The sequence below is a fragment of the Punctularia strigosozonata genome (assembly GCF_000264995.1).
Source record: "Punctularia strigosozonata HHB-11173 SS5 unplaced genomic scaffold PUNSTscaffold_4, whole genome shotgun sequence".
NCBI lineage: Eukaryota > Fungi > Basidiomycota > Agaricomycetes > Corticiales > Punctulariaceae > Punctularia > Punctularia strigosozonata.
Window position 1 is genome coordinate 224503 of NW_006767436.1, and position 24568 is coordinate 249070.

A 24568-nucleotide genomic window follows, 5' to 3' on the forward strand; every position below is an offset into this window, starting at 1 on the left:
CGCGGCGTATCTAAATCTTGGGGAGCCAGGCTTCCGGGAACTGTCTTGCATCCTCAACGGATCATTCCCAGTTGATAGCAGCAAGTCCTTGGTCCAAAGTCCGATTTTCAGCTTCCTTCACGAGGACCTCGATCGACGACAGCTGTCGTGTTGCGCTTTTGGCCCTATATGAGCCCCATAGGACGGAACTGCCTCGTTATGTCCCGCGACAGACGATGCAAATCAGGAAAATGCGAACGCGTCCGCGACGAAGGTTCGGCATTACCCTTCCAAAGCTTCTTTCTGCTGTGGATGATGTACTCGCAGTGGGTACACGCACCTGCGCATTTTTACCCCTGCTACGCTGGCGGTGCAAGCATCGTTCGGGTAGCGAGTACCACAGAAGTCACTCGTTGCTGCGGTCTCAATACCCACTTGACCCCACGTGGTTGTACCCACACATAACCAATGATCTGTTCAGACCTTCGCCAGAAAGGGCAAATGCGATCGTCCTGCGCATTCACCCCGGGTTTGGCGACGTGGGGGGCCACAGGAACCAGGACGCACCCACGTCAAGGGCTCTACGCACTGAAAAAAACGTGTCGACTGCGGCTCTATCTTCGTAGACGCGGACTTGCATCGTGGAAATAGATGAGGTGAGTGGATGCTTTTTCGACGGTATAAAAACGGGGCGTGTTGACGATGCTCTTTCATTGCAAGTGTCAGAGGAACCGGAATGTCTCGACCGCAAGGCAAACTTACGGGAAAGCGCGTCGTCGTCACAGGCGGCGCCAGCGGGATCGGTGCGCCGGAAGTCCCGTCTGCGTGAACCTCTGACCACAGGGTTCGGGGTGGCCAAGCTCGCCCTCTATAACGAAGCCTCTGTGATAGTCTCGTCCTCGAGCCAGGAGAAGGTCGACGCGGCGGTCAAACGACTCGTTGACCTCGGGGACGGGCCAGCTCGTAGAGGGCCGCGTTGCCAATAACGGAGGCAACCGCCAGGCGCAAGTTCAGTAAATGTGCTGGATGCGACCACATGAAGTATTGCTCGAAGAAGTGCCAGAGGTGCGGGTGGAAGGACCCTCAGCTATCTCACAGGTGAGTTTTATTTTAAAAAATCTGCGTATATAGTAGATTGATTCTCCGGTTTAGGCCTGTATGCAAAATCATCAAAGATGCACTTGCTTGAGGGGTGCACCTTTCGGTGTGGTGCAAGGAGGGCCTTGCAAAGAAAAGCGGCTACTTCGGCTGTTGCGTATAAGGGGTATCAAACTCTTATCCAGCATATTGATCTTCTAGACAATCTCTGTACGGAAGACATTACGGTGTCATTGCAAACTTTAGCTAGGAGACCTTGATTTGCCGCCAACGCTGATTCGCCTGGAACAGCTTGGAACGCCTTGCGCTTTCCTCACGGCTATACTACCTGGTTGAGCTACAACGGCTGATAGCGTGTATATAGCGGCGACCAGATGCTCCATCTAACTAGGTACTAGGTGCTCGACCGCTGTTCAGTCGCTGTGTTGACAAAACCGGTTCGATCCCAGGGTCACGTTGAAACCGCTCAGCGCTCAACGCGCACTAGCAGCTCAGCTTTTCCGAAACTGTGTACAGTACCAAAGCTTGCAAGTTCACAAATTAAAATGGGTGTGACGGCAGTTGAGTAAGTTACTTATGTGCCGTGCACGGGCGTGACTGCAAGGTTCAAAGTTGAGCCGCGAGCTACCTTCGGTTTACAACCAACCCTGCTTTGCCGTGTTCTTTACCTGTCTTTACCTCAGTGGCATTCACCTGATTTACTTGCCCCTAGGCGACCCTACCAAGAGTCGGAACCCGTGTACCGGCTTCGAGCACTACGACGGTTCGAACGGTAGTTCTTGGCGATGGCCTCGGGACCACGCATGTACGTTCACGATTGCCGCTGCTTCATATTACCACACTTCTTATCACTTCGCGGCTGTAGTACCTCGTCGCTTGTGGACGAGATCGACGATGTCCTTGTATGCTCCTTCGAGGATCCGGCCCATCCGCGCCACTGCCACCAGTTCTATGCGGCATGTTTCGACGTGATACGCCAATATGACCTCCGATTAACGAAGAAGCAACGGTCGCGTCGTCACTATGCGCTCTTCGATACTTTGATAAAGTTCATCACCCTCCCCGGTTTCTCCAACTTGTCACGTTTCGTGAAGACCGAACAGGCACTCTGCCAATGCGACCTTTCAAGACCGCTTGAACAGCAAATGCATCGGGCGACTCCGCCTGCAAAGTTCTCCTTGACGCTCTGGGAACACGTGATTAGGATGGTTGTGATTGCTATCAAAGCTTTCTTGTCGACTTCTCCATCGCACCGCTCTCAGCAGACAGATTTGCACCCCCTTTGGCCGTCGTCGACTTCGCAGATTGTACCGTTCGGGCTTCAGGCGACTCTCGTGTCTCTTGTTGACACCATGAACCATCGCGTCCCGTTCATGTTCCAATTTGTTCACACGATAATTGTTGTTTTTGGAAGGCCAACCACGACGAAGATGTTGCTAGATCACCCTCGCGTTACCTTCTCGCTGTACAACTACCTGTCTATCTGGGCGATGCACGCGGAGCAAATTCCCTTGGACGAATACGCAGCTCGACAATCCGATATTATTGCTGTTGTGGTTGCCGTGGCCAGGGTCTCGGATATCGTCTCGGACCTGTTTGGATCGGCCCCCAGCGCCTTGCGGAAGCTCATTGAAAGCGCCTGTGGTCCTCGCGATAAGTTCGTCGTTCTCTGGTCTCGACTACTGCGCTTCTTGCTCCAGGCACGGTGTTCTGTCGCCAGCGACCTCCCTTTCCACATGTTGCAGTTATTGGACGACACCACCTTCCACTTGGCGTCAACAGGCGCAACTTTACTCCGAACTCTCGAACTGCCGCTGAACAACACAGAGTACCATCCGAGCATACTACAGCGGTGCATTCCGGAAGCGTGGTCGTCTGTCTTTGATCGCTTAGGTGTGACGGTGCGCCAAGCTAGGGATAACCCGAGATGCTTTGGACCGGGATGCTTGGAGACTGAGGCAACGGCTGCGCGCAAGTTCCGTGTTTGCGCTGGGTGCGAGCACATGACGTACTGCTCAAAGGAATGTCAAAGGCGCGCGTGGAGAGACCAACGGGCACCTCATAAGTACTTCTCATCCACAATCTTCTATTTGACGCGTAATCTCATCCTTGGCTCCCTGGTACAGGCCCATTTGCAAACGCATAAGGGAGCTGCAAGCGCTCGGAGTTCGCCGACCAGTATGGGCATCGGTCAATCTCTGCCAGGTGCCCGATGATGAATTCGATTACCGGACCATGGTTCGGACGATCATCGACCTCGCCGATCACATTGACCTGCTCTGATCCTGGAAGGCGTGACACATTCCGACTTCCATCTACGGTTGTGTAACTGTGGCTTCGGGGCTTGGTTGTACACAATATTTGTGAATGTAAAATGTAAGATGGACAATCAGTTCTGCACCATTGTGAATGACGCTGGTCGGCGTCGTCGGGCGTGCGAAGTAGCTACGCGTCGCGCGACTCGTGTGACGTCAAGCTCAAGTCCTTTGCCAGCAGGTCGCGTCGCGAGCGTGCTGTTGGGATTCCCCTCCTCCACAGGCTTACCCTGTCTGGTCTGTGCATGGCCTTGAAATTAACAGCGTAATTCCAGATACTTGTTCTCTCAGCATTTGTACTGCTCACGACTGTCACGAATCGGCGGGAGTTGCTCATAGACGTCCCGTACGCAAGTACTGTCTCGTGCCACGGCACTGTCTCCAACTTATGCATGACTTCGTGTCGAATAATGGATACAGTATCTTAGGATATGAACAAGTAGTTTGCACCGTCGTTGACGCCGCAATCGACCTTGGATTCAGTTCATCGAGGCTGGCAGCTGGCCTGCTGCCTGCAAATGTTGGGCGTGAGAAGGGGAGTACACGTTGTCCCGGCCGCTGCAAGTTGATCGCGTGTTGCGTCTACGCCGGTTTGAGCAACACGACCACCTCGCTCGCAAGTACTTTCTCGTCAAAGGATGGCCTCCGAATCAGAGCTGTGAGTTGGTATATTTTCTGGTCCATTGGATTATACTGCTCACGACTGCCCGGCGCTGATAGTATGTCGCTGTCCATAGATGTCGACGAGATCGACGACGCTCTAGTGCGCTCGCTTCGGGACCCGGCCCGCCCACAGCATTGTCATCAGTTCTACGCAGCCTGTTTCACTACCATAGGACCATATAACCGCCGATTGTCGAAGAAGCCATGGCCTCGACGCCACCGTACGCTGCTCGAAACCATGATGAAGTTTCTCTGCGCCCCAGGTGTCAACTTCGAATCTTGCACCGCCTACATGAACGAGTGTCGATGTGACCTCTCGCTTCCTCTTGAGGCAACGATGCACCTTGCCCACACGCTGGATGCGAATCTCTGGGAAATTATGACTACGTTGTTGACGATCGCCATAAATGACTTCACGTCGGCTTCTGTCTCTGCTCGCTCACGAGCTCGAATCGAAGAACACCCCCCTTGGCCGTCATCAGCTTCAGATCTCGTGCCTTATGGACTTGAGGCCACTTTAGACGCCTTGATAGAGATGGCCAATAGAATCGTCCCATCCGCCTTTCACATCATTCACCTCCTCGGGGTCATCTTTGGCGCTCATACCGTGACGAAGTTGATGGTCAATCACCCCCTTTTACCCGCAGCATTTTACAACTACCTGTCCACTTGGGAGAACGTCATCGCCGAGATAGCTCTAGGTCGCTCGACTGGAGAACACGCCACCCTGAGTGCAGTGACCGCCGTCTACAAGACTTTCCAATTTACAGCAGATCTTCTCGGGGCGCCTTTGGACGCCTTGCGCAGGTTCGCAGAACGCGCAGGTACTCCTCGCGATAAGTTCATCGTCCAGTGGTCCCAACTGATGGAATCTTGCATCCGGGTTCGAGCCTCGCTCCCCACCGACCTCCTCCGCCTGAAACTACCCGGAACTCTGCCGCTGGGTGAAATGCTGGAACACCTTTCGTCCGCTTACGCGTCCATGGGGGCGGTATTCCACTCTGCGCTCGGACTCGGGCAGGATGAACGGTTATATCATCCAATGATACTACGACTCACCTCGCATAGCTGGGCGTCGCTCGTGCATCGTCTGAGCGCGACCGAGCGCCAAGCTGAGGAAAACCCGAGATGTTTCGGACCAGGTTGCCCAGAGACTGAGGCGCTGTTGGAACGGAAGCTCCAGGTCTGCGGAGGGTGCAACCACATGAAATACTGCTCGAAAGAATGCCAAAGGCAGGCATGGAAAGATCAGATAGTACCTCACAAGTATGTCCATCCATCTTTCTATGCAACATTTCCCCCTCATCTTCATCGTATGCTGTATAGACCGATCTGCAAGCTGATACAAGGACTGCGGGCTCGAGGTGTTCGCGAGCCAGTATGGGCAGGGGAGAACATCGTGCAGGCTGTTGCCTCTATGGCTGAGCTGTATCCAGTATTCCAAGCTCTGGCAGATCACATCGATCAGCTTGCTGCATGACGAGCACACGAGCTCTACGTTGTTGGGGGTAAGGGTGGAAATATATTTAAGACGCGCGTGTACCGGAGCGTGGTAGTTTTGTGAATGCGGTAGCTTCGTCTCATGTAACATGTAACAAGACTTGAAGTCGAGCTGCATCGTCATGAGTATCCCATTTAACCTGCCATAAGTACCAGGCGACGACACCCCCGTACACGGGCGTGCGAAAACTACGGGGTCGTTGGTGGTCGCAATTAAGCTTAGTAGCAATTTGTCGAAGAACATCGACCGTTCCGCATTCTAGATCTCTTGCCCAATGTCTTACGGATGGCCTCGGAACTAAACATGTGAGCAAGATGGGCCCTGAGTATCACATTTGGGCTCTGCGTTGCTCACGAATACCCTACCTCGCCTTCATAGCACGCCGTCGCTAATCGCTGAAATCGACAGCACTCTCATACGCTCGCTCCAGGACCCGGCACACCCGCAACATTGTCAACTGTTCTATTTTGCCTGTCTCAACGCCATCAGCCCACACAATGGTAGACTATCGAAAAAGCAATGGCCGCGGCGTCACCGCATGCTCCTCGATACTCTGATGAGATTTCTTTGCGCCCCGCGAGTCGACTTCGAACTTCGCAACGCGTACACGGCCGACTGTCGGTGTGACCTCTCGCTTCCTCTCGAAGCAAGGATGCACCGCGTTCTGGTGCTTGGCACTACGGAGTTATGGGATTTCATGGCGGAGATCGTTGCGTACGCCATGAACACGTATTGGACGACTGCGAATTCGCCCTCCGGGCGCTCACATTTTCAATCCGATGAACACCCCCCGTGGCCATCATCACCATCAGATATTATACCCTATGGTCTCGAGGCCACTTTGGACTCCTTGATTGTGATGATTCATAACCGCGTTTCGTCGTCCTTTCTCATCATCCGCGTCTTCGGGGCTATCTTCGGCAATGCCACAGTAACGGCCATGTTGATCAACCATCCTCGTTTTCCCTCAACTCTATCCCACTACTTCTCTATCTGGCAAGGCGTCACTGCCAACGTCATCCCGGACAGCTACGCAGTGGAGCAGATCGTCGTTTCCTCAGTGAACGCCATACACAAATCCTTTATGTTCGTCATGGATGTGTTCAGTGCCCCTCCACACGCACTGCGGAAGTTTGCAGAGCGCGCGGGCCCTCCTGTCGATAAGTTTCTAGTGCAGTGGTCCCAACTGCTGGATTTCTGGTTGCGCGCCCAGGCCTCTATGCCCACCGAAGCGCTCCTTCGAAAATACCCTGGCGGGACGCCGCTCGGCGAGATGCTGGATGACCTCCTCTCCGCATACAGCTCGCTGGGCGCCATCCTGCATTCGGCGCTTGAACTCCCTCGGGACAAACGCCGGTATCACGCGGCGATCCTAAGCATGAGCAAGTCGACGAGCTGGATGCCCATCATCGCCCGTCTGGACGCGACCGCGCGCCAAGATGCGGGAAGTTCGAGATGCTTCGGGCCGGCGTGCACAGCGACGGAGGCTACGGCTGCGCGCAAATTCCACGTGTGTGGGGGGTGCAACCATATGAAGTACTGTTCGAAGGAGTGTCAGAGACGGGCATGGAAAGATCAAAGAGCACCTCACAAGTACGTCTCCACTCCATACAAAGATTCGAGCCTCTCACCTCCATACCCGTGGTATCCTAGACCGATGTGCAAACTGATACAAGAGCTGCAAGCTCGAGGGATTGCTTCCCCCGTATGGGCAGCGGATAACATCATGCCAGCAAGTGACTCTGTCCCCGAGCTGCTTCCGGTGTTTCAAGCTCTGGCCGATCACATCTACCAACTGACTGCTTGATGGACATGCTTGAGTCGAAGACGAGGCTTAACCCCTCCACGCGAATGCGCCGTGTTCGAACTCCGTCTGCCACGGCTTTGCCCAAGCTCAGTTCGATCGCGAGCTGTCTTGAGAGCTATCTCGAGTTCTGTCTCATGCGCGCTATCGATGTTGTATAGCTTCATTCCGTAGACTGTGAGCTATGCATTGAGATGAAACTTCGTAGAGCAAGGTCATGGCAAAGCACAAGAGAGAACGCTCTATATACACGACGTTTGCACAGCGTTTACTTCGGTCTCACCCACCGCCTCACGCAGGCTGTGGCTGCCGCCCAGCATGAACTGCTCTTATGCAGCGTTATCTGGACGTATCTGCTTGACTAGTTGTCGACTGCTCTCTTGCAGGTCAGGATCCAGCCAGTTCGTTCGGTGATAGAGACGAGACCACCCCTGTATCAACAAGGTACGTCGCAATTCGCTCGAGTCCAATAAAGATCGCGGCCTCTGACGGTCATCATCGACTATACAGCAACTTCGGTTCAATATTGAAGCTGTCCTCGGTTCCTTGTACCGCAAGATGGCAGAAGAGCGAGCTTTGGTTCGGGCGGGTCACTCAGGTCCGCAGACGACTGAACCACAGCGGTGAGTTAAACCTGCCATGAACCTCTGCAAAAGCGTCCTGAGTACTCATCATCGGGCCACCTTTACAGGCCGACAAAACGCATAGACAGAGTCGAAACCGCATTCGTTCAATCCCTCGAAGACCCCTCTCATCCAAGACATTGTGCCTCGTTTTACGAAACATGTCTTCTCGATATGCTGGACGAGGTGCACACCGGCAAACTTGAAATATCGAGGTCAAAATTCCCGGGGAGGTTCCCGGACGCTTTCGACACCATGATGAGGTTCCTCTCGTACCCCCGATCCTCTGCCGAACTGCATGCCGTCGCAGAATCGCTCAAGACTTGTCATTGTGACCTTTCGCAGCCGTTCGTCAAAACACTGCACAAATCGAGCTCGCAGACGGCCTCACGACCCGGAGTCAAGGACTGCTGGCACCTCATGTGCGACTTCATCGGATCGGCAGTCGAGCACTTCATCGGGACGGACCATAGCGTTCGCTCCAAGCTGAAAAAATCGCAACGACGTCTCACCTGGCCCGCTAGCACGGATGACGTGGCACCCTATGGCCTCGAAGCCACCATCAATGCCCTCGCCAATCTGGTAGAGCTGCGGATATCGTCGGTCCTGACCATACTGCGTTCCATAGTCGCCGTCTTCGGGCGGACGGCCGCGCTGCAGATCCTGCTCAAGCACGAAACACTACCTTCGTCCCTATATGCTCTTCTTGTTTATTACGCAGACGCAGCATGGCAGCATGACCCCCGAAAGCTGCGTAACCTGGACAAGCCGTACAGTACCATCTTCGCCCTCGACCTCACCTCCCAATACTTCATGGACCTAATATCCTCCCCACCGCTTGACCTGATTACCTTCCTTCTCCGCGCCGATCAACCGAGTGACGCATTCGTCACTCAATGGTCGCGCATCCTCGACTGGGCCACCGCCACGCGCGACAGCCTCCCGCCCGGCTTCGTCCGACGCTTCAACACGCCGCACAAGCCAAACTCATACACCTACCTCCTCGACATCCTCGACCGCGCACCCGTCATCGGGGGCGTGCTCCACCTTCGGCAGTCCACGTCCGCGATGCCCGGGCCCACGATATCCCCAGCAATCGCCCGGGTCGCGGAGAACTCGTACATGCCAATCGTCGCGTCCCTCGACGGCGCGACGCGTCAGTACGGGCAGAACGCGCGTTGCTTTGCGCGCGGGTGCCCGTGGACGGAGGCGGTCGCGATGCGCCGCTTCTCCGTCTGCGGCGGGTGCGAGCACATGAAGTACTGCTCGCCTGAATGCCAGCGCGCGGCGTGGGCCGACGCCGTCGCGCCGCACAAGCCGATCTGTAGACTTCTCGCGCTCCTCCGCGAGCGCGGGTTGGAGTGCCTCGTCTGGGCGCACGGCGCGGGAAGGAGCCCTGCGCTTCAAGGCGTGAACATGCCGGCGGTGATGGAGACGCTCGTGAACCACCTCGCGATCCTGGAATCGCCAGAGGAGGCGCGCATGCCCGCGCGGCCTACGCGACTCGGCTTTCATGCGATACCGCCGGAGCCGGAAGAATTCCTGCGCCTCGTATGAGCAAATGTTGTCTACTACCCTCTTCAGGGCAGAATGCCGGTCGTATCTTTCGAGGCATAACCTGTATTCACCACATGGTCAGATGCCATGTCGTATCCGTGTTTCTTGTTGTGTGATGAATCCGTGTACTGTATTGCTACCGCTACCGATCTCTTTCCGGCTGTATCCGTTCCCTCATATGTATGCCTACGACGATTATCAGTCCCGAATAGATCTGCCTACACTCGTCCGCGTTAGTAGGTGAACGTCACGGACAAGATTGACTTGGAGTGATCAGGACTCAGACGAGCAAAGCGATTAAAGAGAAGCACATTGAGTGGACGGCGACCCATTGGTTCTTCCTCAGACATTCGTCACTGGTGATTGAGGATAATGGCATATATAGATCATAGGGTACATGGCATATTAGCATAGTTACGAGACAGACCGATGGTACGGGTATGAAAATTAGTTACCCTGACCAACATTAGCGCGTGGTGGAGCATGGGAGATGGAATGTGCGAAGAGAATTGTCCATGAACATACTTCGTCGTCACCCCGCGAACATTATTTGGCTTTGCGTAGCCGGTAGGCTGACGATGCGCCCTGCTGAGCGTCCAGGGCCACCATAATGCCATTCGCAGTCGCACACAGATTGTCAACTGCGTTCTGCATATTGACCATCATGTTCAAGACGTTCGGCATCTCCGCCCGCAGGTGCTTGAGTTCGGCTGCCTTGGCCTTGAGCGACGTCCGCTTGGCCGACGCTCGCAGGAGCACTTGACGATCTGTCACCGATTCGGAGCGCTTAGCTTTGGGATTGCGGCGAACGTGCGCGGATTTGCGAGACGGGCGACGAGGAATCGAGGCACGGCCGGCGTCGCTGCCCTCTTCGTCTTTTCCTGGGAGGTAAAGGTCCATCTCATCGCTGTCGTCTGCAATCACGGTGTTCGAATCGTCGTCGTCCTCATCGGATTCAAGGACCAGATCATCCGAGACGGGCGACGGAGCAACATCCATGGGGACACCAGACAAAGGCACAGCGTAGATGGTAGCAATCGGAGAGCTACCATCATCCCATTCAGCGCTGCCGTCCGTGAGGATCCACGAGTCCGGAGGGACGTGCGGACGCCATTCGACCCCTAGGTGTGGCCCGTAGTCTTCAGAGTCGGACGATGCGTTGGATTTGGTGTCTGATAGCAAATCCTGGTTCGAATAGCAGCTATTCAAGATACCGGCTCTGAAAGGACGCGAGGGCTGTTGCCACCCAAATTCGATGTAGGTCTTGACCAGAGGATCGTCGTGAAGGTAGTGCTTCGAAAAAGGAGCTGGAACTCGTCGTCCGTCCAACCAGTCATGGCATCTGGCATCTCGCAAGCTCGTTCGTTTGTCCATGGCAGCCTTCGTCAGACCGTCGAGGAGGTCGCACGCTGCAGATCAGAGTGCTTTCAGCTGCTGTTCGAATACGTTAATTGGCGGCGCACCTTCCAAGGTCATTACGCTCTTCCGCTTCTTAGTGATGTTGGACTTCCTCATGAGCATCTGCTCTTCGAAGGTCATGTTTTCCTCCTCTTCAGAATCCGCTCCCTCGGAGTCCGTCTCTTCACAATCCGACTCGGATCCCGAGTCATCCTCGATGTCGAACAATGGTTTGCCCCAGATTCTGCACAATCGATTAGAAAAAGGGCTATTGACTGTATAGTAATCACTCACATGAAGAACATCAAAGCCCCCACGCTGAAAGTATCGCCAAGTTGCGTATATTTACGCTCTATCATCTCTGGTGGGGCCCATTTGGCACTCATGACCATTGATCGACGTGCACTGTTGACTTCTCCACCAGACTGTTCCGCGAGGCTGAATCCGTTGATCTTGATCGTGGGAATGCCGCACTGGCTCACATCGTACACGAGGATATTCTACGATGAAGCTTCGTGTTAAAAGGAAGGAAGATAGTTGATACGACCAGATGGGACGGACCTGTGGCACTAGATTTCCATGGACGATACCCTGATCATGAAGATACTACGATCACTGTCAGCCTAGAATCATATAGAGGGCAGTGTTGTTATACCATCACTCCATCCATGACCTGAGCTACGACGTGACGGGCTTGCGTTTCGCCTACAAATGGGTACCATATTAGGGCCTCGGCATATGATCATACTACCGGTTGTGGCTCACCAAGGCGTTGGAAGTCGTAAAGGTTGCCATACGCTGCAAGAGGCGTGACCGTACCTGTGGCAAACCAAGGTCAACGCAGAGTTCAGCAATCCTCACGAATTACCCACAAATTTCTCGCATGGGCTCTTTGCCATGCACGGGCTCCATGAACAAATCATACAGAGGCGTGACGTTCTTGTGATTCAACCCTTCGAGCATCCTGATATGGGATGCGACGCGGCTCAATTTCGCCTTCGGTACGGTGGTGGTTTTGGCAACCACAGCATGACCAGTCTTGAGGTGAACTGCATGGGATACAGCTGCCTGGACAATTTCTGAAGATGGCGTCGGTGATCAGGGACGGAGCTCTGGGCATGCACACTCACTCAGCTGTTGTTTCACAAGGAAAGGTTTCTCGCTGATCTCATACTGATCCGTGCGGTAAGGGGTGCTTGAGAGATCCGTCAAGACCCTGAATATATAGTCTAGAAACTTATCAGCAATGGAGAGTGTGCCACGTACGAACGGTTACGTACTCATGTCATCGATACGAACAGTAGCATTTGACGAGAGTGCGTAGGTTTGTCCGAATCTCAATAACACTCCGTCCACCTATCGGATGGTGAGCGGTGCTGACCGTGACGAGTGAAATGCAAAGGATAAGCGTACATGAATCGGGACAGTGGAGGTCTTGTATCGCATCCGGATTTGAGCCACCGGTGCTTGTTCAGGGTCACCGTCGACGCGCGAGACTATAGCTACGAGTGCCGGATCATTGTCGCTGGCGGATGCAGCCGGTGAGTCTTAACATAGTCGATGAGTACTGGAGCACGCGGCATATAAGAACACAACTGACCTTCAATCTTGACCTCGGCCTGAAGTTGACCAGGAGCAACGTAGCGGATGCCCCACACATTGGAGGAGTTACCGAAGAGGACGTGTGGACTAGACTTGGACGGAGCCTGCAAAAAAGCCCAGTTGCGTTTGCGCAATTCATATCTTTGCGACGCGAGTCGAGCGAACACAACGGGATCGGACAGGGAGGGATGAGAGCGGGGTGCCATGGGAGCGGTTATGTCGACGTCTTGACGGTCCCAACGAGTCCAAAGCGCCCGCTTTTATGCATTTACAACGTTGCTTTGTCCAAGGCCACGGTAGCATCGTTGGCCTTGTCAAACAATAGCGATCCTAGAAGTTGCATCGCCATCCAGTACTCGCTGTCGTGACATTGGCCACCGAGACAAGGCCACAAGGATTGGTGGTGCAATTGTAAGCGACAAGGCCACGACGGCGTTGCTCTTATGCGTGTTAGTGAAGGTAGGATGCCTAGCGCGTCAGATGGTACTGTATTACCCAGCTGAACATCGCCACTCTGATCTAAAGATAACAAATGGGGAGGATGCGGACGTTGAGAGCGGGATCGCTGCTCCGTCGCTATGGCCGCAACCAAGCGAGCGTGTTCCCACGGTTTCGGACTTGGCATTGTTATGTATCTACAATGCGCCAATACGAGACGTTGCATGAATTTGGTACGGGATGCCCAGACCATCCATTGGCAATCTTGGGATCAGCGCCGCTATCGCTGGGCCTCTCCTCCAGCTCTTCGAGGGGTATCCATTGCCAATGGTCGAGAACGAGATGTCGCCACTGCTTCCGTGCTTCATCCCATTCCACCAATTCATCGCGTCCGGGGTTCGCAAAGACAGGATTACCATCTTCCACCGTCCTACTGAAGGCGTTCCATGAAATGATCCACAGAGGAAACGTACGCATCGCCCTCGCCACACACATCAAGCACCGTCCTCGTTCGATATGCCAGTGTTCCAACATGTCAGAAACCGCACTGGGGATGTGCCTAAACTGGAGCATGAATTGTGCCGAGAACATTCTAGGAGGTCGAGGACAAAGAGGCACCGGGAAGACGTGCGCATCATCTTCCACTTCGCTGTTGACGTTCGTCCACAACTGAGTAGCGAGCATCTTCTCCTTAAGCAAAAGAGACCGTCGCGCTCTGCGCGGACGCGGGCAAGCAGTCCAATCCTCGAAGGCATACCCCTGCGCATCCACACCAATCCGGGGTCTAGGACGTGAGAAGGTCGTCTGGCCGACGCTCTGCTGCTGTGAGGCAGTTGGTTGACACGTGCAGAGTATGGGAGGGGCGTTGAGCTTGGCGCGGTATAGAGCTGCGAGCTCTTCCTTTGAGTAGTCTTCGGGTGCTTTCTGTACGTGGCTAGGTGGCAACGACGTCGCGGCATGGGTCTCAGCCTGAGGCCGGAGTGCCGAACCCTTTCTTGTCGATTCCTGTCCCTGCTGGAGGGGTGACGGTGCACGTTTCCCCTCATTGATAGCACTACGACTTAACATGATGAGGCGGTGACGAGGAAAACACGACATACAAACTCACACCGCGGCCTCGCGACTCTCTTTACGCCTGGTAGAGCCCTCCGGTGGACAATCGCCCGCCCGTCGAACTCCTTCCTTCAGAAGGTCGGCGAACCTGACCTGCACCCGATGTATGCCTTGCATCACCTCTTGAACAAGCGCAAGTACGTCTTGCTTATGTTCGTGCATTATTTGCAGCTGGTCTAAGGCGCGTTGGCAGCGGTTCGTCCGCTTTGTACGTGGTTCGTCATTAACGCGACGACGATTGACGCGAGGTTGATCGGACTCGGGGAAGGGTCGGGGTCGTTTGTTTGACCCCGTTTTGCTAGACTTGGGTAAAGTGGAGGGGCCTTGCCTCCCCGTCGGAGAGAACGAGGGTTCTGAGACGAGCATGGAGCCTGAGGGCTCACGCGCTCGAACGGGTAATCGAGGGATTGATGTACGGGATCCACGACGAGTTCGGAGTTCGCGGTGGTAGTCCATATAGTCTCTGAAGAGTTCCGTTGTATAACAAGCTACAAAACGATTAACAGAGACACGTACGAAGCGAATGACCGTGGTGTAGTTGATAAACGGGATTGTCGTCCGTTTTCGGCAGTCCTCTTGGATGTATAGTTTATCGTGGATCGCGATATATTGCGTTGTTCCGAGGTCTCCACAGTCTATGCAGAGAGCTGTCGGGGAGCGTCGCAAGGGTGTGGTCGTCGGGATGCAGGATAACCTGCTACTTCGCTATGAACGCCAGCGCCGTCATGTTGTTGTCTCGGACTTGACGGCGCGGCAACCAGGCTTGTTCCCTTCGCCACAATACACCTACCTCCGGCGAGAACAATGCCACTCGCATTCCTGGCCGCAGCCACACTATGTTTACCGACGTAACGAAGGCCTCGAGTCTATAAGACGGCACGGAAATGTCTTTGTCTTCCTGTCGCTATCACCCTCGAGCTCGGTCTCAGTTCCTGCCTTCAAATGACCTCGGATCCGAATATGTAAGCCCCAGACAGGATTCATCTGCCGCCATACTGCTTTACTACCTACTATCAGTGCTAATAGCTGTGGTTCGCAGTACATCGACAATCATAGGCGAGATAGACAGCGCTCTCGTGCGCTCGCTTCAGGATCCTTCTCAACCACGCCATTGTGAACGATTCTATGCTGCATCTTTTGACACCATACGCCATTGGGACTCGCGGGGGTCGAGGAAGCAGTGGTCAGGCCGCCACCGTGCTCTCCTTGACACTGTGATGAAATTTATCTGTGCGCCGGGTGCCAACTTCTGCTTTCGCATTAAGCAGATTAAACAATGTCGATGCGACCTGTCGCTTCCGCTCGAAGATAGGATGCACCGCGCGAGCGTCGATGCCTCCACGGAATTATGGGACCTTATGACTACGATGGTATCGTCCGCCACCAAGCTCTACGTCTCTACTCCTCCATCGCTTCGTTTGAAGTTACAGTCCAAAAGCCGCCCGCCTTGGCCCTCATCAACATCGGATCTCGTACCCTATGGGCTTCAGGCTTCCTTGGATTCTATGATCGATTTGGTTCGTCATGGTATCCCGTCGGCCTTTCATATCCTCTATGCCATTGGAGTGGCCTTCGGCAGATCCACAGTGATGAAGATCTTGGTCGACCACCCCGATTTGCCTACAGCGCTCTACTACTACCTATCTATTTGGGAGTACTTCACCGCCCAGATACCCTTGGACGATTACTCGGCCGTACAAACTCGCATCACTGCCGCAGCGACCGGCGCAGTGAAGACCATGGAATTCATCGCGGATCTCTGCGGATCTCCTGCAGACGCACTGAGAAGATTCATGGCTCGCGCGGGAGCTCCCCGAGATCAGTTCGTCGTTCTGTGGTCAAGTCTTCTAACCCTTTGGCGGCGCGCTCAGGCGATCATACCCAAGGACCTCCTGCTCCAGAACCGTCCCGCAGAGGTGCTTCTAAACAGCATGCTATACAGTGTCATCTGCACCTACGCGGGCGCCGGTGCCGTGTTACACGCGGTGCTCAAGCTCCCGCGGGACGAGATATATTATGATCCGAGGATCCTACAACTATCAGAAGCCTTGCCCACATGGAATCCGCTGTACAACCGTTTAGAAGTGACCGCGCGCCAAGCTGCGGATAACCCGAGATGTTTTGGGCCAGGTTGCGTAGAGACGGAGGCGACAGCCGGGCGCAAGTTTCATGTGTGTGGGGGATGCGGGCATATGAAGTACTGTTCGAAGGAGTGTCAAAGGCGTGCGTGGAAAGATCAGCGAGCTTCTCACAAGTAGGTCCACATGAATGGTCGTATCTCTCAGAGTCCTTTACATTAATCCTGTTTAATAGGCCCATATGTATGCTCATCCGACACGTGGAGGCTAGAGGTGTTCGCGCTCCGGTATGGTCGAGTGATAACATTATGCCGGTTAGCTTTGGAGGCGCTGCACCCGAGCTATACCCCGTGTTGATGACTTTAGCGGACCACATCGACAAACTCAATACATGAACTTGAAGAGCAGAGGAACCGACTGTCGTAGAAAATCGGCACGCTGGCTGGCTACCGCTCAGACAAGTAATGTTTGTGTCAAGGTACTGTGCGCAAGTAGATCTACGAACATATGTGGCTGAATATATATCATGATATAAAATCATCACATTCATCGCAACCCGCGTGCTTCAGCTCAGCCACCTTAGACTTGAGCGATGCCGAAGCTAAGTTCAGTTGATAACGACTGTCTTTCCTTTTTGGCAGCTCTCTTGGATACGCAATTGCGTTGTTGACAGGCTTGCGGGGTATGTTTCCGAGAGGTCAAACTGTGCTGAGGAAGCATCGCAAGGTTGAGGTTCAGGGGGAGGCACTTCAGAATCACAAAACGACCCCGCTCGGCGCTATTGAACGCCGCCACGTGGGTGTCTCGGACTTCGCCGGGCGAGGTCGGAACTCAGGGCTGTGAGAAAAAGGCAGCTTTCATTCCCGGACACTACATCCATCTAACCTGATCGAAGGCTTCAAGTGAGAGAACGGCAAGCAATTGTTTTCCTTTCCCTACTATCGGGCTCGACCGTTCTTCCCGTTCTTATATGGCCTCGAATCCAAATATGTAAGCCTGGATCGGCTTGCCAGCTATGCTGTTCTGATGCTGACAGCTTTTAACGTACAGTACACCGCCGACCATAGACGAAGTAGACAGCGTTCTCGTGCGCTCGCTTCATGATCCTTCTCAACCACGGCATTGTCACCGATTCTATGCTGCGTGTTTTGACGCCATTCGCCATTATGACCTGAAGTCGAAGAAGCAATGGTCTCGCCGTCATCGTGCGCTCCTTGATACCCTGATGAAATTTCTATGTGTCCCGGGTGCCGACTTCCGCTCGAGAATTGAGGAAACAAAACGATGTCGGTGCGATCTCTCACTTCCGCTCGAGAATCGGATGCACCGCGTGAGCGTCGATGTCTCAACGGAATTGTGGGATTTTATCGCTACGATGGTGGCATCTGCCATGAAGATCTACATTTCGACTCCCCCATCGCTTCGCTCTCAATTCCATTCTGACAGTCATCCGCCTTGGCCGTCGGCGACGTCGGATTTCGTACCTTATGGGCTCCAGGCTACTCTAGACTCTTTGGTCGAGTTGGTCCATAACTGTGTCCCGTCGTCCTTTCATATACTGCACAACATCGGAGTCGTCTTCGGTAGATGTACAGTGATGAAGATGTTGGTGAACCACCCCCGTTTGCCCACAGCACTCTACAACTACCTTTCCATCTGGGAAGACTTCACCGCTCAGATACCATTGGACAATTACCCGGCTGTCCACAGCACCATCAACACCGCAGCGACCGCCGTGCTCAAGACCTTGGAGCTCGTCGCGGATATCTTCGGCTCGCCCGCAGATGCACTGCGAAGATTCGCGGAACGCGCAGGAGCCCCCCTAGATAAGTTCGTCGTCCAATGGTCCCGACTGCTGATCCTTTGGCTACGGATCCAGGCGGCCGTACCCAAGGACCTCTTGCGTCGGGGGTCTCCTACAGACATGATGGTGTACGAAATGTTGGACAGCGTCATCTACTCTTACGCGTCCACGGGCGCCGTCCTACACGCGGCGCTAAATCTCCCGCAGGACGACAAGAAATATCACCCGAGGATCCTACGACTTTCGAGCGCTTCACCGGCGTGGGTGCCGCTCCTCAGCCGTTTGGAGGTGACCGCCCGCCAAGCTGCGGATAACCCGAGATGTTTCGGGCCCGCGTGTTCAGAGACCGAGGCGACAGCCGGGCGTAAACTTCACGTATGCGGCGGGTGCGGACATATGACGTACTGTTCGAAGGAGTGTCAAAGACGGGCATGGAAAGACCAGCGAGCGCCGCACAAGTGAGCCCATATATGCAGTTGTGTCCCTCAGAGCCCTGATCACTATCCCATACGACCAGGCCCATATGTAAGCTCATTCAAGACCTGGAAGCTAGTGGTGTTCGTGCTCCAGTATGGAAGGGCGACAACATCATGGCAGCTAGCCTTGCAGGCGCTGCTCCCGAGCTGTACCGGGCGTTGATGACTCTAGCCGATCACATCGACCAACTCACTGCATGAAGAGCAAAGGAACTGACCGTCGTCGAAAGCGACGGCATGCTGGCTTGCAACCGCTCAAACAAGCGATGTTCGTGCTGGGACGTGTTGCGTATGGATATATGCGAATGAATATATGCATATAAATCCTTATAGCACCCATATGTTTCGAACTCGTCGCTCATCGACGCGCTGTCTTTTGCGTTGAAACCGTCAAGGAAAACATTATACACTTCGCCTTTGGTCGGATGGATACATTGTTAGATAAAGCATCGTCGGGCAAGCCCACTATTGATACAACACTGCACTGTTTCCTGGTCTGGTAAGCACTGTTCGTTATAACCGAGCACACTGAAGCGGACGCTGGAGCCGTCACCGCCCCGCTTTTCCCATTTTTTTTTTTCGCGAGGGGAATGGCAATCAACACCTTTGGCACCTTTCCCGTCGCCTTCACGGAGGGCCCGATCGTGTGGCAGACCTTCTCCTGCGCATCCAGACGAACCGGAATATGATCCCACGTGCGACCGGCCACCGTTGTTTCGCGCCTTTTGTGACCTTGGTGTAGTTCGGTTCATCGCCTCGCCTTCTTTGACATACCCTGCATCCAACATGTGAGTATATGTGCATATACGTGCATAGGAAGATGTGCACGTACATCGGTGGGATCCTCGTACTCCCTTTTCCTCCCAGACGAAGGAGAAGACACCATCCTCGGTGCCGATATCGGCGCCGCAACGTCAGCCATGTCCATGTCCACGTCCATACTCGTGTCCATCTCAGCGCCCGCATCGTCATTTCGCGATGGCGCCAAGTGGTCGAGAACCGAAGCCTCTTCGGGAGAGGCCGAGGAGAAGAGGCCGGGTGGGCAAGACCACGCGTTCAGTTTGCCGTCTTCGCCACCCGAGATGACCACGTTGTTCTGGGGATACGTTTACGACGAGATAACTTTCGTTCATGGACGCGTTGGAGTAAGACGGATAGGGGACGCACCTGGTCGTCATATAAGACACTGCGGACGACGCCGGCGTGAGCGTTGGTGAAGAGGCCTTGAAGCGTCCATGAGAAGGGGGTGTTTGAGCCAGAACTCGAACTCGAGGGGTCTTGCGATGGCGATGATGGTGAAAGGAGGGCGAAATCGCCTCTGAGGGGAGAGCGGTGATGAGATCAGGGATAATGCGTACAGAAGGTAAAGGTTACATACTCATTGGACCCGACGAACACTTGCAAAGGGTCTGAAGTGGGCAAGGAAGGCGTGTAGCAGCCGATGAGGTAGTCGGTTACCCATGTCCGCCCAGCCTCGTGCAGAGAAGGCTCGCGGATGTCAGCGTTATACAGCTGATCGAGCTTTGAACATTGATCGTCAGCCCGAAGTGCGAATTCCGACAAATGCACGAATGTGATCACACCTCGTCCGTCCAGATGCTGAACGTCTCCATGTCGCTCGCCGCCCAAACTCGCGCACCGGCGCCGAACGTGCTCCGCACAGGCACCCACCCGCACCGTGCGACGCTGCACCCCCAGTTCCCCACCGCGACACCAGCCTCGTCCTCGTCCGCCTGCTCCGCGTCGCTCGTGCACACCAACCCGTCGCTGCCCGCGCTCAACACAACGCGCGCCACGCCCTCATACCGGCTCCCGCTCCCGGCGTGCGCCGCGCGCAGGTGCGGCGGAAGGAAGTGAACGGCGGTGACGTCGTCCGAATGCGTCGACGCGTGCGTGCGGAGCGGCGCGCCCGGCGCACGGGGGTCAAAGAAGAGCAGGAGCGCGTCGTCGCCCGGCGCGGGGATGTCCGAGCCCATGGCGAGCAGCGCGCCGTCGGTGGAGACGTCGAAAGAGAGGACCGCGCGGCGTTTGCCCGTCGGCGGCACGGACACTGTATTCGATCACAGAACGTCTTCATTGAGCGGTCAACGACGATACACCGGGAACGGAGCGCACGGCAGGAAACGTACTTTCGAGTAAAGGCTTTTGAAAACCGGTGCGCGCGTCCCATGTTCGCACCACGCCGTCGCGCCCAGCGGATGCGAGCAGCGGCGCCGTGCTCCCGCCAAGGTTTTCGAGTGATTTCAGGGCGGTGAGCCCGCCAGGGTGTCCCGGGAAGGTGCCGACGCCGCGTAGAGACGTGCGGTCGAAGAGATGGATCGCATCCGAGGGCGCCGAGGCGGCTGCAGCGTAGTGCGTCGATGTGCGTGCGAGGGCGAGCACGTACGCCTCCGATGGGAGCGCAGCGGTCGCGAGCGGGCGCGTCGAGTAGTGCAACGTCGGCGACGGTCGTAGGGCTTGCATTTTTCTCGCGATTTGAGCTCGTCGCCGTCGGCGATGGCGAGCACGGAGGTCTGGCGATGGAGATCTGAGAAAGAGAAGAGCGCTGGGAAATTGCAGGGAAATAAAAGTGCGTGGTCTCCGGAGGTTGGGTGATGGATATAAGCGCCGGGCCTGGCCCGCTCGCGCTGATTTCCCTGGCGACCCCAGCCAGCGAGCTCGGTCCCTTGTTCCTCCTCCTCGCCGCCGACCACCTGCCCCTGCTCCTTGCTCTTGCTCTTGCTGTCAGCCTCCACGGCGCCTTACACTCTTTCGCAACACACACTCGTTTTTAAACAATCTCCGCCGTCGAGCAGCTTTAGCCTTGTCCGCTTCTAGCTCGTCGCAAATCACACTTTGCATCTGATTCCGGAATTTTCGTCGTCGCCTTCGTCTATACATACATACCCCGCCTTTTATTCTTAGCTAGCTATGCCCAGAGGTACGGTCGCCCTACCTCCTTACTCTAGCCATTTATGTTCCATGTCTCACAACTCCAATTGGGTTTAATCACTCACTTCGTTCACGTTCAGGTCCGCGTGCGCACCGCCTCCCCCAGCGTCTCGACTACGCCCTTATCCCTGCGCCGCTCGGTACGCCTTTTGCATAGCCATATCGCATGCATATATGCACATACACATTCGTAGATCTCTCGCTGCCCGAAGCGTCGGAGAAGCACCCGTTGCCGGCAATCATCGTTACGCCCTCTTCGCCCACGCACGAGCACGACTTTGGGTGAGCGTGATATTCATACTACAACGCGCACATAACTCTCCCACATAATCATCTTGAAGATGTACGCTGACCAGCGCCGTGTCTCAGAATCGCCTTCCTCGCGCCGGAGAAGCAGCCCTCCCTGCGCGAGCGCGTCGTCACCTTCGCCAAAACCCACTCGCCGACGCTCGAAAATTTCCAGGTTGGGCCCCCCGCATTCCCCACATGTATCCCAATTCGACGCTGACGCTCGACATGATCTCCCACAGCTTCCCTCACCACCGACCTCTCCTCTAACCTATCTCTCCCTCCGCCCGAACCGGCCCCGTTTCGCGCTCGGCCCGAGCAGCAAGACCTTCGGCCTGCGCACGCTCTTCCTCCCTCTCCTCACCCTCTTCGTCCTAGCCGCGCACCTCCTCACGCATCGGCTCGCCGCGCGCGCGTCCCACCCTCACCTCGACTTCCACGCGACCTTGCACCTCAACTCGGGTCTTGACAAAGGTGAAAAACGTCGTCTCCCTCGCCTCGAACACTTGCAATAAGAAGTTGTACTGATGCGCGCGTTGTATCGTGATGCACAGACGCCGCGCCGCTGAACCTGGTGGAAATCGGTGCCGTCGCCGCGGACGGCACGGCCAGCTCGACGACGAACTGGCTTGGCGCGATCGATTGGATCTGGACCGAGCGCGAGGAAGAAGCGCTCGACGAGAGAGAGGGCGGGTTCGTCGTCAGCGCGTGACGATGCAGGGACCCGGTCTCCGGTTGTTGAAGCTGGACCCCGGGAAGTTCGGAGGAGGGGGTTGCCAGAGTGGATGGGGAGACGATGGATGGCGGAAGACGAACTCGGGAGGAAGATGCGATTCACGAACAAACCAACATTCTATATTTATACGGCGCGGATGGTCCCGGCGACGTCTTCTTCCAGAGGTCGTCGTCAGCGTTTACGCAGCTCACGATCATTCTATGTAGACGCGCCCGCGCCTTGTCATGTTGTGCACACAGGATGGATACTATTTTTTCGCTGGGTTCACAGACCCATCCGAGTGACAGGCTGTTGATATAAGCACCGTACGATGTCCCCTCGCTAGTGGTACATTTGCAAATCGGCTCAAGCGAGCTGGTCGATATGTTCCGATAGTCTGAGTAAATCCGAGTACACGGAGGATATGCCGCGCATGAAGTTGCGCTCCGCCCAAACCGGAGCAGAGATGCCCTTAGCTTCGATCTGTCGTATGAGTTTGCATATGGGCCTGCACGAGAGGTAACCGATCACGGAGGACAAAGATGGATACAGACTGGGGAATCTAACACACTTGTGAGGTTCTCGCTCGTGTTTCCATGCGCGGCGTTGACACTCCTTCGAACAGTACGTCATGTGTTCGCATCCGCCGCACAAGTAGAACTTGCGCATGGCCGTCGTCTCCGTCTCCTCGCATTGCGGCCCGAAGCAGCTCGGATTCTCCTCCGCCTGGCTCTGAATCGCGTGAAGCCGGCTGGAGAGCGAGATCCAGCGCGGCGGGATGGGCGGTTGCTGCATCGATGGGTGATACCGCTCGCTGTGGTACACCGGGAGTTCGAGGATCGAATGTAGAGTGGCGCCCATCGACCGATATGCGGAGAGGACGGCGTCCAACTGCGCGTACATGATGCGTTCCGTAGGCGATGGGCTGTCACCGACGTTGTCGGGGGCGATGGCCTTTGCGCGCGTCCCGAAGTGCACTAGGCTGGACATGAGGACCACAAAGTTGTCGTGGGGTGCGCCCGAGCGCTCCACAAACCTCCGCAGCGCGTCGGGAGGCGACGAAAACAGGTCCACCATGAGCCTCAGCGTCGTATGCGTCGCGTTCGCGACGTCGCGGATCACACGCGCCTGTGTCCAGTAGTTGTTCAACGGGTTTCGACTCGCAGAGGTTTCCCAGTACGATAGGAAGTTGTGCAGCAACATGGGAAGGCTGACGTGGTCCACCAACATCCTCGTCATTTTGGGCCGGCCGAAGGCGACCGTGATGCCGTGAATGGCACAGCACACTGACGGGATGTAGGCATCGATCTTTCCGATCAAAGAATCGAGAGTGGCTTGGAGCCCGTAAGGTATGAGCTGAGCGGTCGACGAAGGCCAAGTGGGATGTCTGCTTGACTGTATGGAGCGCAACCTTGACGGAGATGCCGACGCGAAAACAACGATGGCGTAGCCAACCACGCTCATGGGCCATTCCCAGCGTTGTAGGGTGGGATCGGCGCCAGTGCGATGCATTCGCTGTTCCAGCGGTTTCGATAGATCGCATTGACAGTATTCGCGGTCCGCGAGCTCAAAGATACTGACGTTGGGATGGGAGAGATACTTCATCAGAGCATCCAGGAGCGCGGAGTGACGCCGCGACCACCTTCTCGTGGACGAGAAGGGATCATATTCGCACAGGACATCGAAACACGCAACATAGAACCGCGCACAGTGGCGAGGTCGATCCGGATCCTGGAGCGAGCTCACGATGGTACTTTCAACCTCTTTTCCGAGTCTAAGCACCTCCGAGTCCGATCTATCCAATGATACAGAATGCCGATAATTAATCGTCAGTCTTAGGCGACAACACGCAACGATTTTCGACTCGAACTTACAGGTCTGTTCCCTGAGAAGTCATGAGACGAAGCCAAAAGATATACCACGTTTTCCCTCCGGTAACACTCAAGCTCGGGGTGCACGCGGGCTCAATGGACCCGATTGATATTGCGATGGCGGTGCGTCGCGGTAGTCTCGTTACCAGCCTGCCTGAATCCGACGAGCAAGCAAAGTGCCTTCAGGCAGTCTGGGAGGTTTCCGTGGGAATTCATAAGCTCAACGAAAACGTGACTTTCACGTGATGAAAAGTCAGAATCGGATTGTGATCGGAAGTGATCAAGTAAGAGCGAGTCAGAAACGCAATGTGATC

The 24568-nt window shown here is 55.2% G+C and overlaps 12 protein-coding genes across 12 annotated transcripts; 8 read left to right on the forward strand and 4 right to left on the reverse strand.

Annotated features, from left to right (window-relative positions):
- Positions 1-70: 70 nt before the first annotated feature.
- On the forward strand, positions 71-1283 carry PUNSTDRAFT_50887 (uncharacterized protein; the record flags this gene model as incomplete). The annotated part of the gene is made up of 3 exons (XM_007381652.1): positions 71-635; positions 700-1077; positions 1132-1283. A coding segment is annotated over exon 1 (288 nt), but the record flags the coding sequence as incomplete, so codon positions are not given.
- Positions 1284-4590: 3307 nt separating this feature from the next.
- PUNSTDRAFT_125169 (uncharacterized protein) lies at positions 4591-5579 on the forward strand (the record flags this gene model as incomplete). Its single annotated transcript, XM_007381653.1, has 3 exons — positions 4591-4862; positions 5124-5321; positions 5382-5579. 3 exons carry the CDS (start codon positions 4591-4593, stop codon positions 5533-5535), a joined length of 624 nt encoding a protein of 207 aa, XP_007381715.1. The 3' UTR covers positions 5536-5579.
- A 389-nt stretch (positions 5580-5968) lies between these two features.
- On the forward strand, positions 5969-7399 carry PUNSTDRAFT_142287 (uncharacterized protein). The gene is made up of 2 exons (XM_007381654.1): positions 5969-7149; positions 7210-7399. Exons 1-2 carry the CDS (start codon positions 6095-6097, stop codon positions 7361-7363), a joined length of 1209 nt encoding a protein of 402 aa, XP_007381716.1. The 5' UTR covers positions 5969-6094; the 3' UTR covers positions 7364-7399.
- Positions 7400-7652: 253 nt separating this feature from the next.
- Positions 7653-9767, forward strand: PUNSTDRAFT_125170 (uncharacterized protein). Its single transcript, XM_007381655.1, has 3 exons — positions 7653-7804; positions 7871-7983; positions 8052-9767. The coding sequence occupies exons 2-3, from the start codon at positions 7919-7921 to the stop codon at positions 9538-9540; spliced, it is 1554 nt and encodes a 517-aa protein (XP_007381717.1). The 5' UTR covers positions 7653-7804; positions 7871-7918; the 3' UTR covers positions 9541-9767.
- A 319-nt stretch (positions 9768-10086) lies between these two features.
- PUNSTDRAFT_142289 (kinase-like protein) lies at positions 10087-12746 on the reverse strand (the record flags this gene model as incomplete). Its single annotated transcript, XM_007381656.1, has 11 exons — positions 10087-10949; positions 11004-11182; positions 11233-11438; positions 11500-11544; positions 11594-11643; positions 11704-11757; positions 11811-12017; positions 12069-12167; positions 12219-12294; positions 12352-12485; positions 12539-12746. The coding sequence occupies 11 exons, from the start codon at positions 12744-12746 to the stop codon at positions 10087-10089; spliced, it is 2121 nt and encodes a 706-aa protein (XP_007381718.1).
- A 408-nt stretch (positions 12747-13154) lies between these two features.
- PUNSTDRAFT_142290 (uncharacterized protein) lies at positions 13155-14524 on the reverse strand. Its single transcript, XM_007381657.1, has 2 exons — positions 14087-14524; positions 13155-14032 (listed from the first exon to the last, which is right to left on the reverse strand). Exons 1-2 carry the CDS (start codon positions 14455-14457, stop codon positions 13168-13170), a joined length of 1236 nt encoding a protein of 411 aa, XP_007381719.1. The 5' UTR covers positions 14458-14524; the 3' UTR covers positions 13155-13167.
- An 880-nt stretch (positions 14525-15404) lies between these two features.
- PUNSTDRAFT_132306 (uncharacterized protein) lies at positions 15405-16349 on the forward strand (the record flags this gene model as incomplete). Its single annotated transcript, XM_007381658.1, has 1 exon — positions 15405-16349. One exon carries the CDS (start codon positions 15405-15407, stop codon positions 16347-16349), a length of 945 nt encoding a protein of 314 aa, XP_007381720.1.
- A 947-nt stretch (positions 16350-17296) lies between these two features.
- On the forward strand, positions 17297-17784 carry PUNSTDRAFT_119267 (uncharacterized protein; the record flags this gene model as incomplete). The annotated part of the gene is made up of 1 exon (XM_007381659.1): positions 17297-17784. A coding segment is annotated over exon 1 (390 nt), but the record flags the coding sequence as incomplete, so codon positions are not given.
- A 3-nt stretch (positions 17785-17787) lies between these two features.
- On the forward strand, positions 17788-18850 carry PUNSTDRAFT_119268 (uncharacterized protein). Its single transcript, XM_007381660.1, has 2 exons — positions 17788-18431; positions 18491-18850. Exons 1-2 carry the CDS (start codon positions 18094-18096, stop codon positions 18648-18650), a joined length of 498 nt encoding a protein of 165 aa, XP_007381722.1. The 5' UTR covers positions 17788-18093; the 3' UTR covers positions 18651-18850.
- Positions 18851-18853: 3 nt separating this feature from the next.
- PUNSTDRAFT_119269 (WD40 repeat-like protein) lies at positions 18854-20963 on the reverse strand. The gene is made up of 6 exons (XM_007381661.1): positions 20579-20963; positions 20033-20499; positions 19828-19970; positions 19617-19767; positions 19282-19545; positions 18854-19224 (listed from the first exon to the last, which is right to left on the reverse strand). The coding sequence occupies exons 1-6, from the start codon at positions 20910-20912 to the stop codon at positions 19198-19200; spliced, it is 1386 nt and encodes a 461-aa protein (XP_007381723.1). The 5' UTR covers positions 20913-20963; the 3' UTR covers positions 18854-19197.
- A 134-nt stretch (positions 20964-21097) lies between these two features.
- Positions 21098-22720, forward strand: PUNSTDRAFT_50898 (uncharacterized protein). The gene is made up of 5 exons (XM_007381662.1): positions 21098-21369; positions 21461-21520; positions 21575-21662; positions 21750-21843; positions 21911-22720. Exons 1-5 carry the CDS (start codon positions 21360-21362, stop codon positions 22181-22183), a joined length of 525 nt encoding a protein of 174 aa, XP_007381724.1. The 5' UTR covers positions 21098-21359; the 3' UTR covers positions 22184-22720.
- Positions 22721-22749: 29 nt separating this feature from the next.
- Positions 22750-24280, reverse strand: PUNSTDRAFT_132310 (uncharacterized protein; the record flags this gene model as incomplete). The annotated part of the gene is made up of 2 exons (XM_007381663.1): positions 22750-24178; positions 24258-24280. 2 exons carry the CDS (start codon positions 24278-24280, stop codon positions 22750-22752), a joined length of 1452 nt encoding a protein of 483 aa, XP_007381725.1.
- Between the last annotated feature and the right edge of the window lie 288 nt (positions 24281-24568).

Excerpts from the sequence above, each read along its gene's own strand:
- PUNSTDRAFT_142287 (XM_007381654.1), top strand. The coding sequence starts at position 6,095 with ATGCTCCTCGATACTCTGATGAGATTTCTTTGCGCCCCGCGAGTCGAC. Across the intron at positions 7,150-7,209 it reads GATCAAAGAGCACCTCACAA|ACCGATGTGCAAACTGATAC; the intron begins GTACGTCTCCAC and ends GTGGTATCCTAG.
- PUNSTDRAFT_125170 (XM_007381655.1), top strand. The coding sequence starts at position 7,919 with ATGGCAGAAGAGCGAGCTTTGGTTCGGGCGGGTCACTCAGGTCCGCAG. Across the intron at positions 7,984-8,051 it reads CAGACGACTGAACCACAGCG|GCCGACAAAACGCATAGACA; the intron begins GTGAGTTAAACC and ends CCACCTTTACAG.
- PUNSTDRAFT_142290 (XM_007381657.1), bottom strand. The coding sequence starts at position 14,457 with ATGCTCGTCTCAGAACCCTCGTTCTCTCCGACGGGGAGGCAAGGCCCC. Across the intron at positions 14,033-14,086 it reads GAGAGTCGCGAGGCCGCGGT|TGCTATCAATGAGGGGAAAC; the intron begins GTGAGTTTGTAT and ends GTTAAGTCGTAG.
- PUNSTDRAFT_119268 (XM_007381660.1), top strand. The coding sequence starts at position 18,094 with ATGATGGTGTACGAAATGTTGGACAGCGTCATCTACTCTTACGCGTCC. Across the intron at positions 18,432-18,490 it reads GACCAGCGAGCGCCGCACAA|GCCCATATGTAAGCTCATTC; the intron begins GTGAGCCCATAT and ends CCATACGACCAG.
- PUNSTDRAFT_119269 (XM_007381661.1), bottom strand. The coding sequence starts at position 20,912 with ATGCAAGCCCTACGACCGTCGCCGACGTTGCACTACTCGACGCGCCCG. Across the intron at positions 19,971-20,032 it reads TCAGCATCTGGACGGACGAG|CTCGATCAGCTGTATAACGC; the intron begins GTGTGATCACAT and ends CAATGTTCAAAG. Across the intron at positions 19,768-19,827 it reads GTGTTCGTCGGGTCCAATGA|AGGCGATTTCGCCCTCCTTT; the intron begins GTATGTAACCTT and ends CTCTCCCCTCAG.
- PUNSTDRAFT_50898 (XM_007381662.1), top strand. Across the intron at positions 21,521-21,574 it reads CCTTATCCCTGCGCCGCTCG|ATCTCTCGCTGCCCGAAGCG; the intron begins GTACGCCTTTTG and ends ACACATTCGTAG. Across the intron at positions 21,844-21,910 it reads CGACGCTCGAAAATTTCCAG|CTTCCCTCACCACCGACCTC; the intron begins GTTGGGCCCCCC and ends GATCTCCCACAG.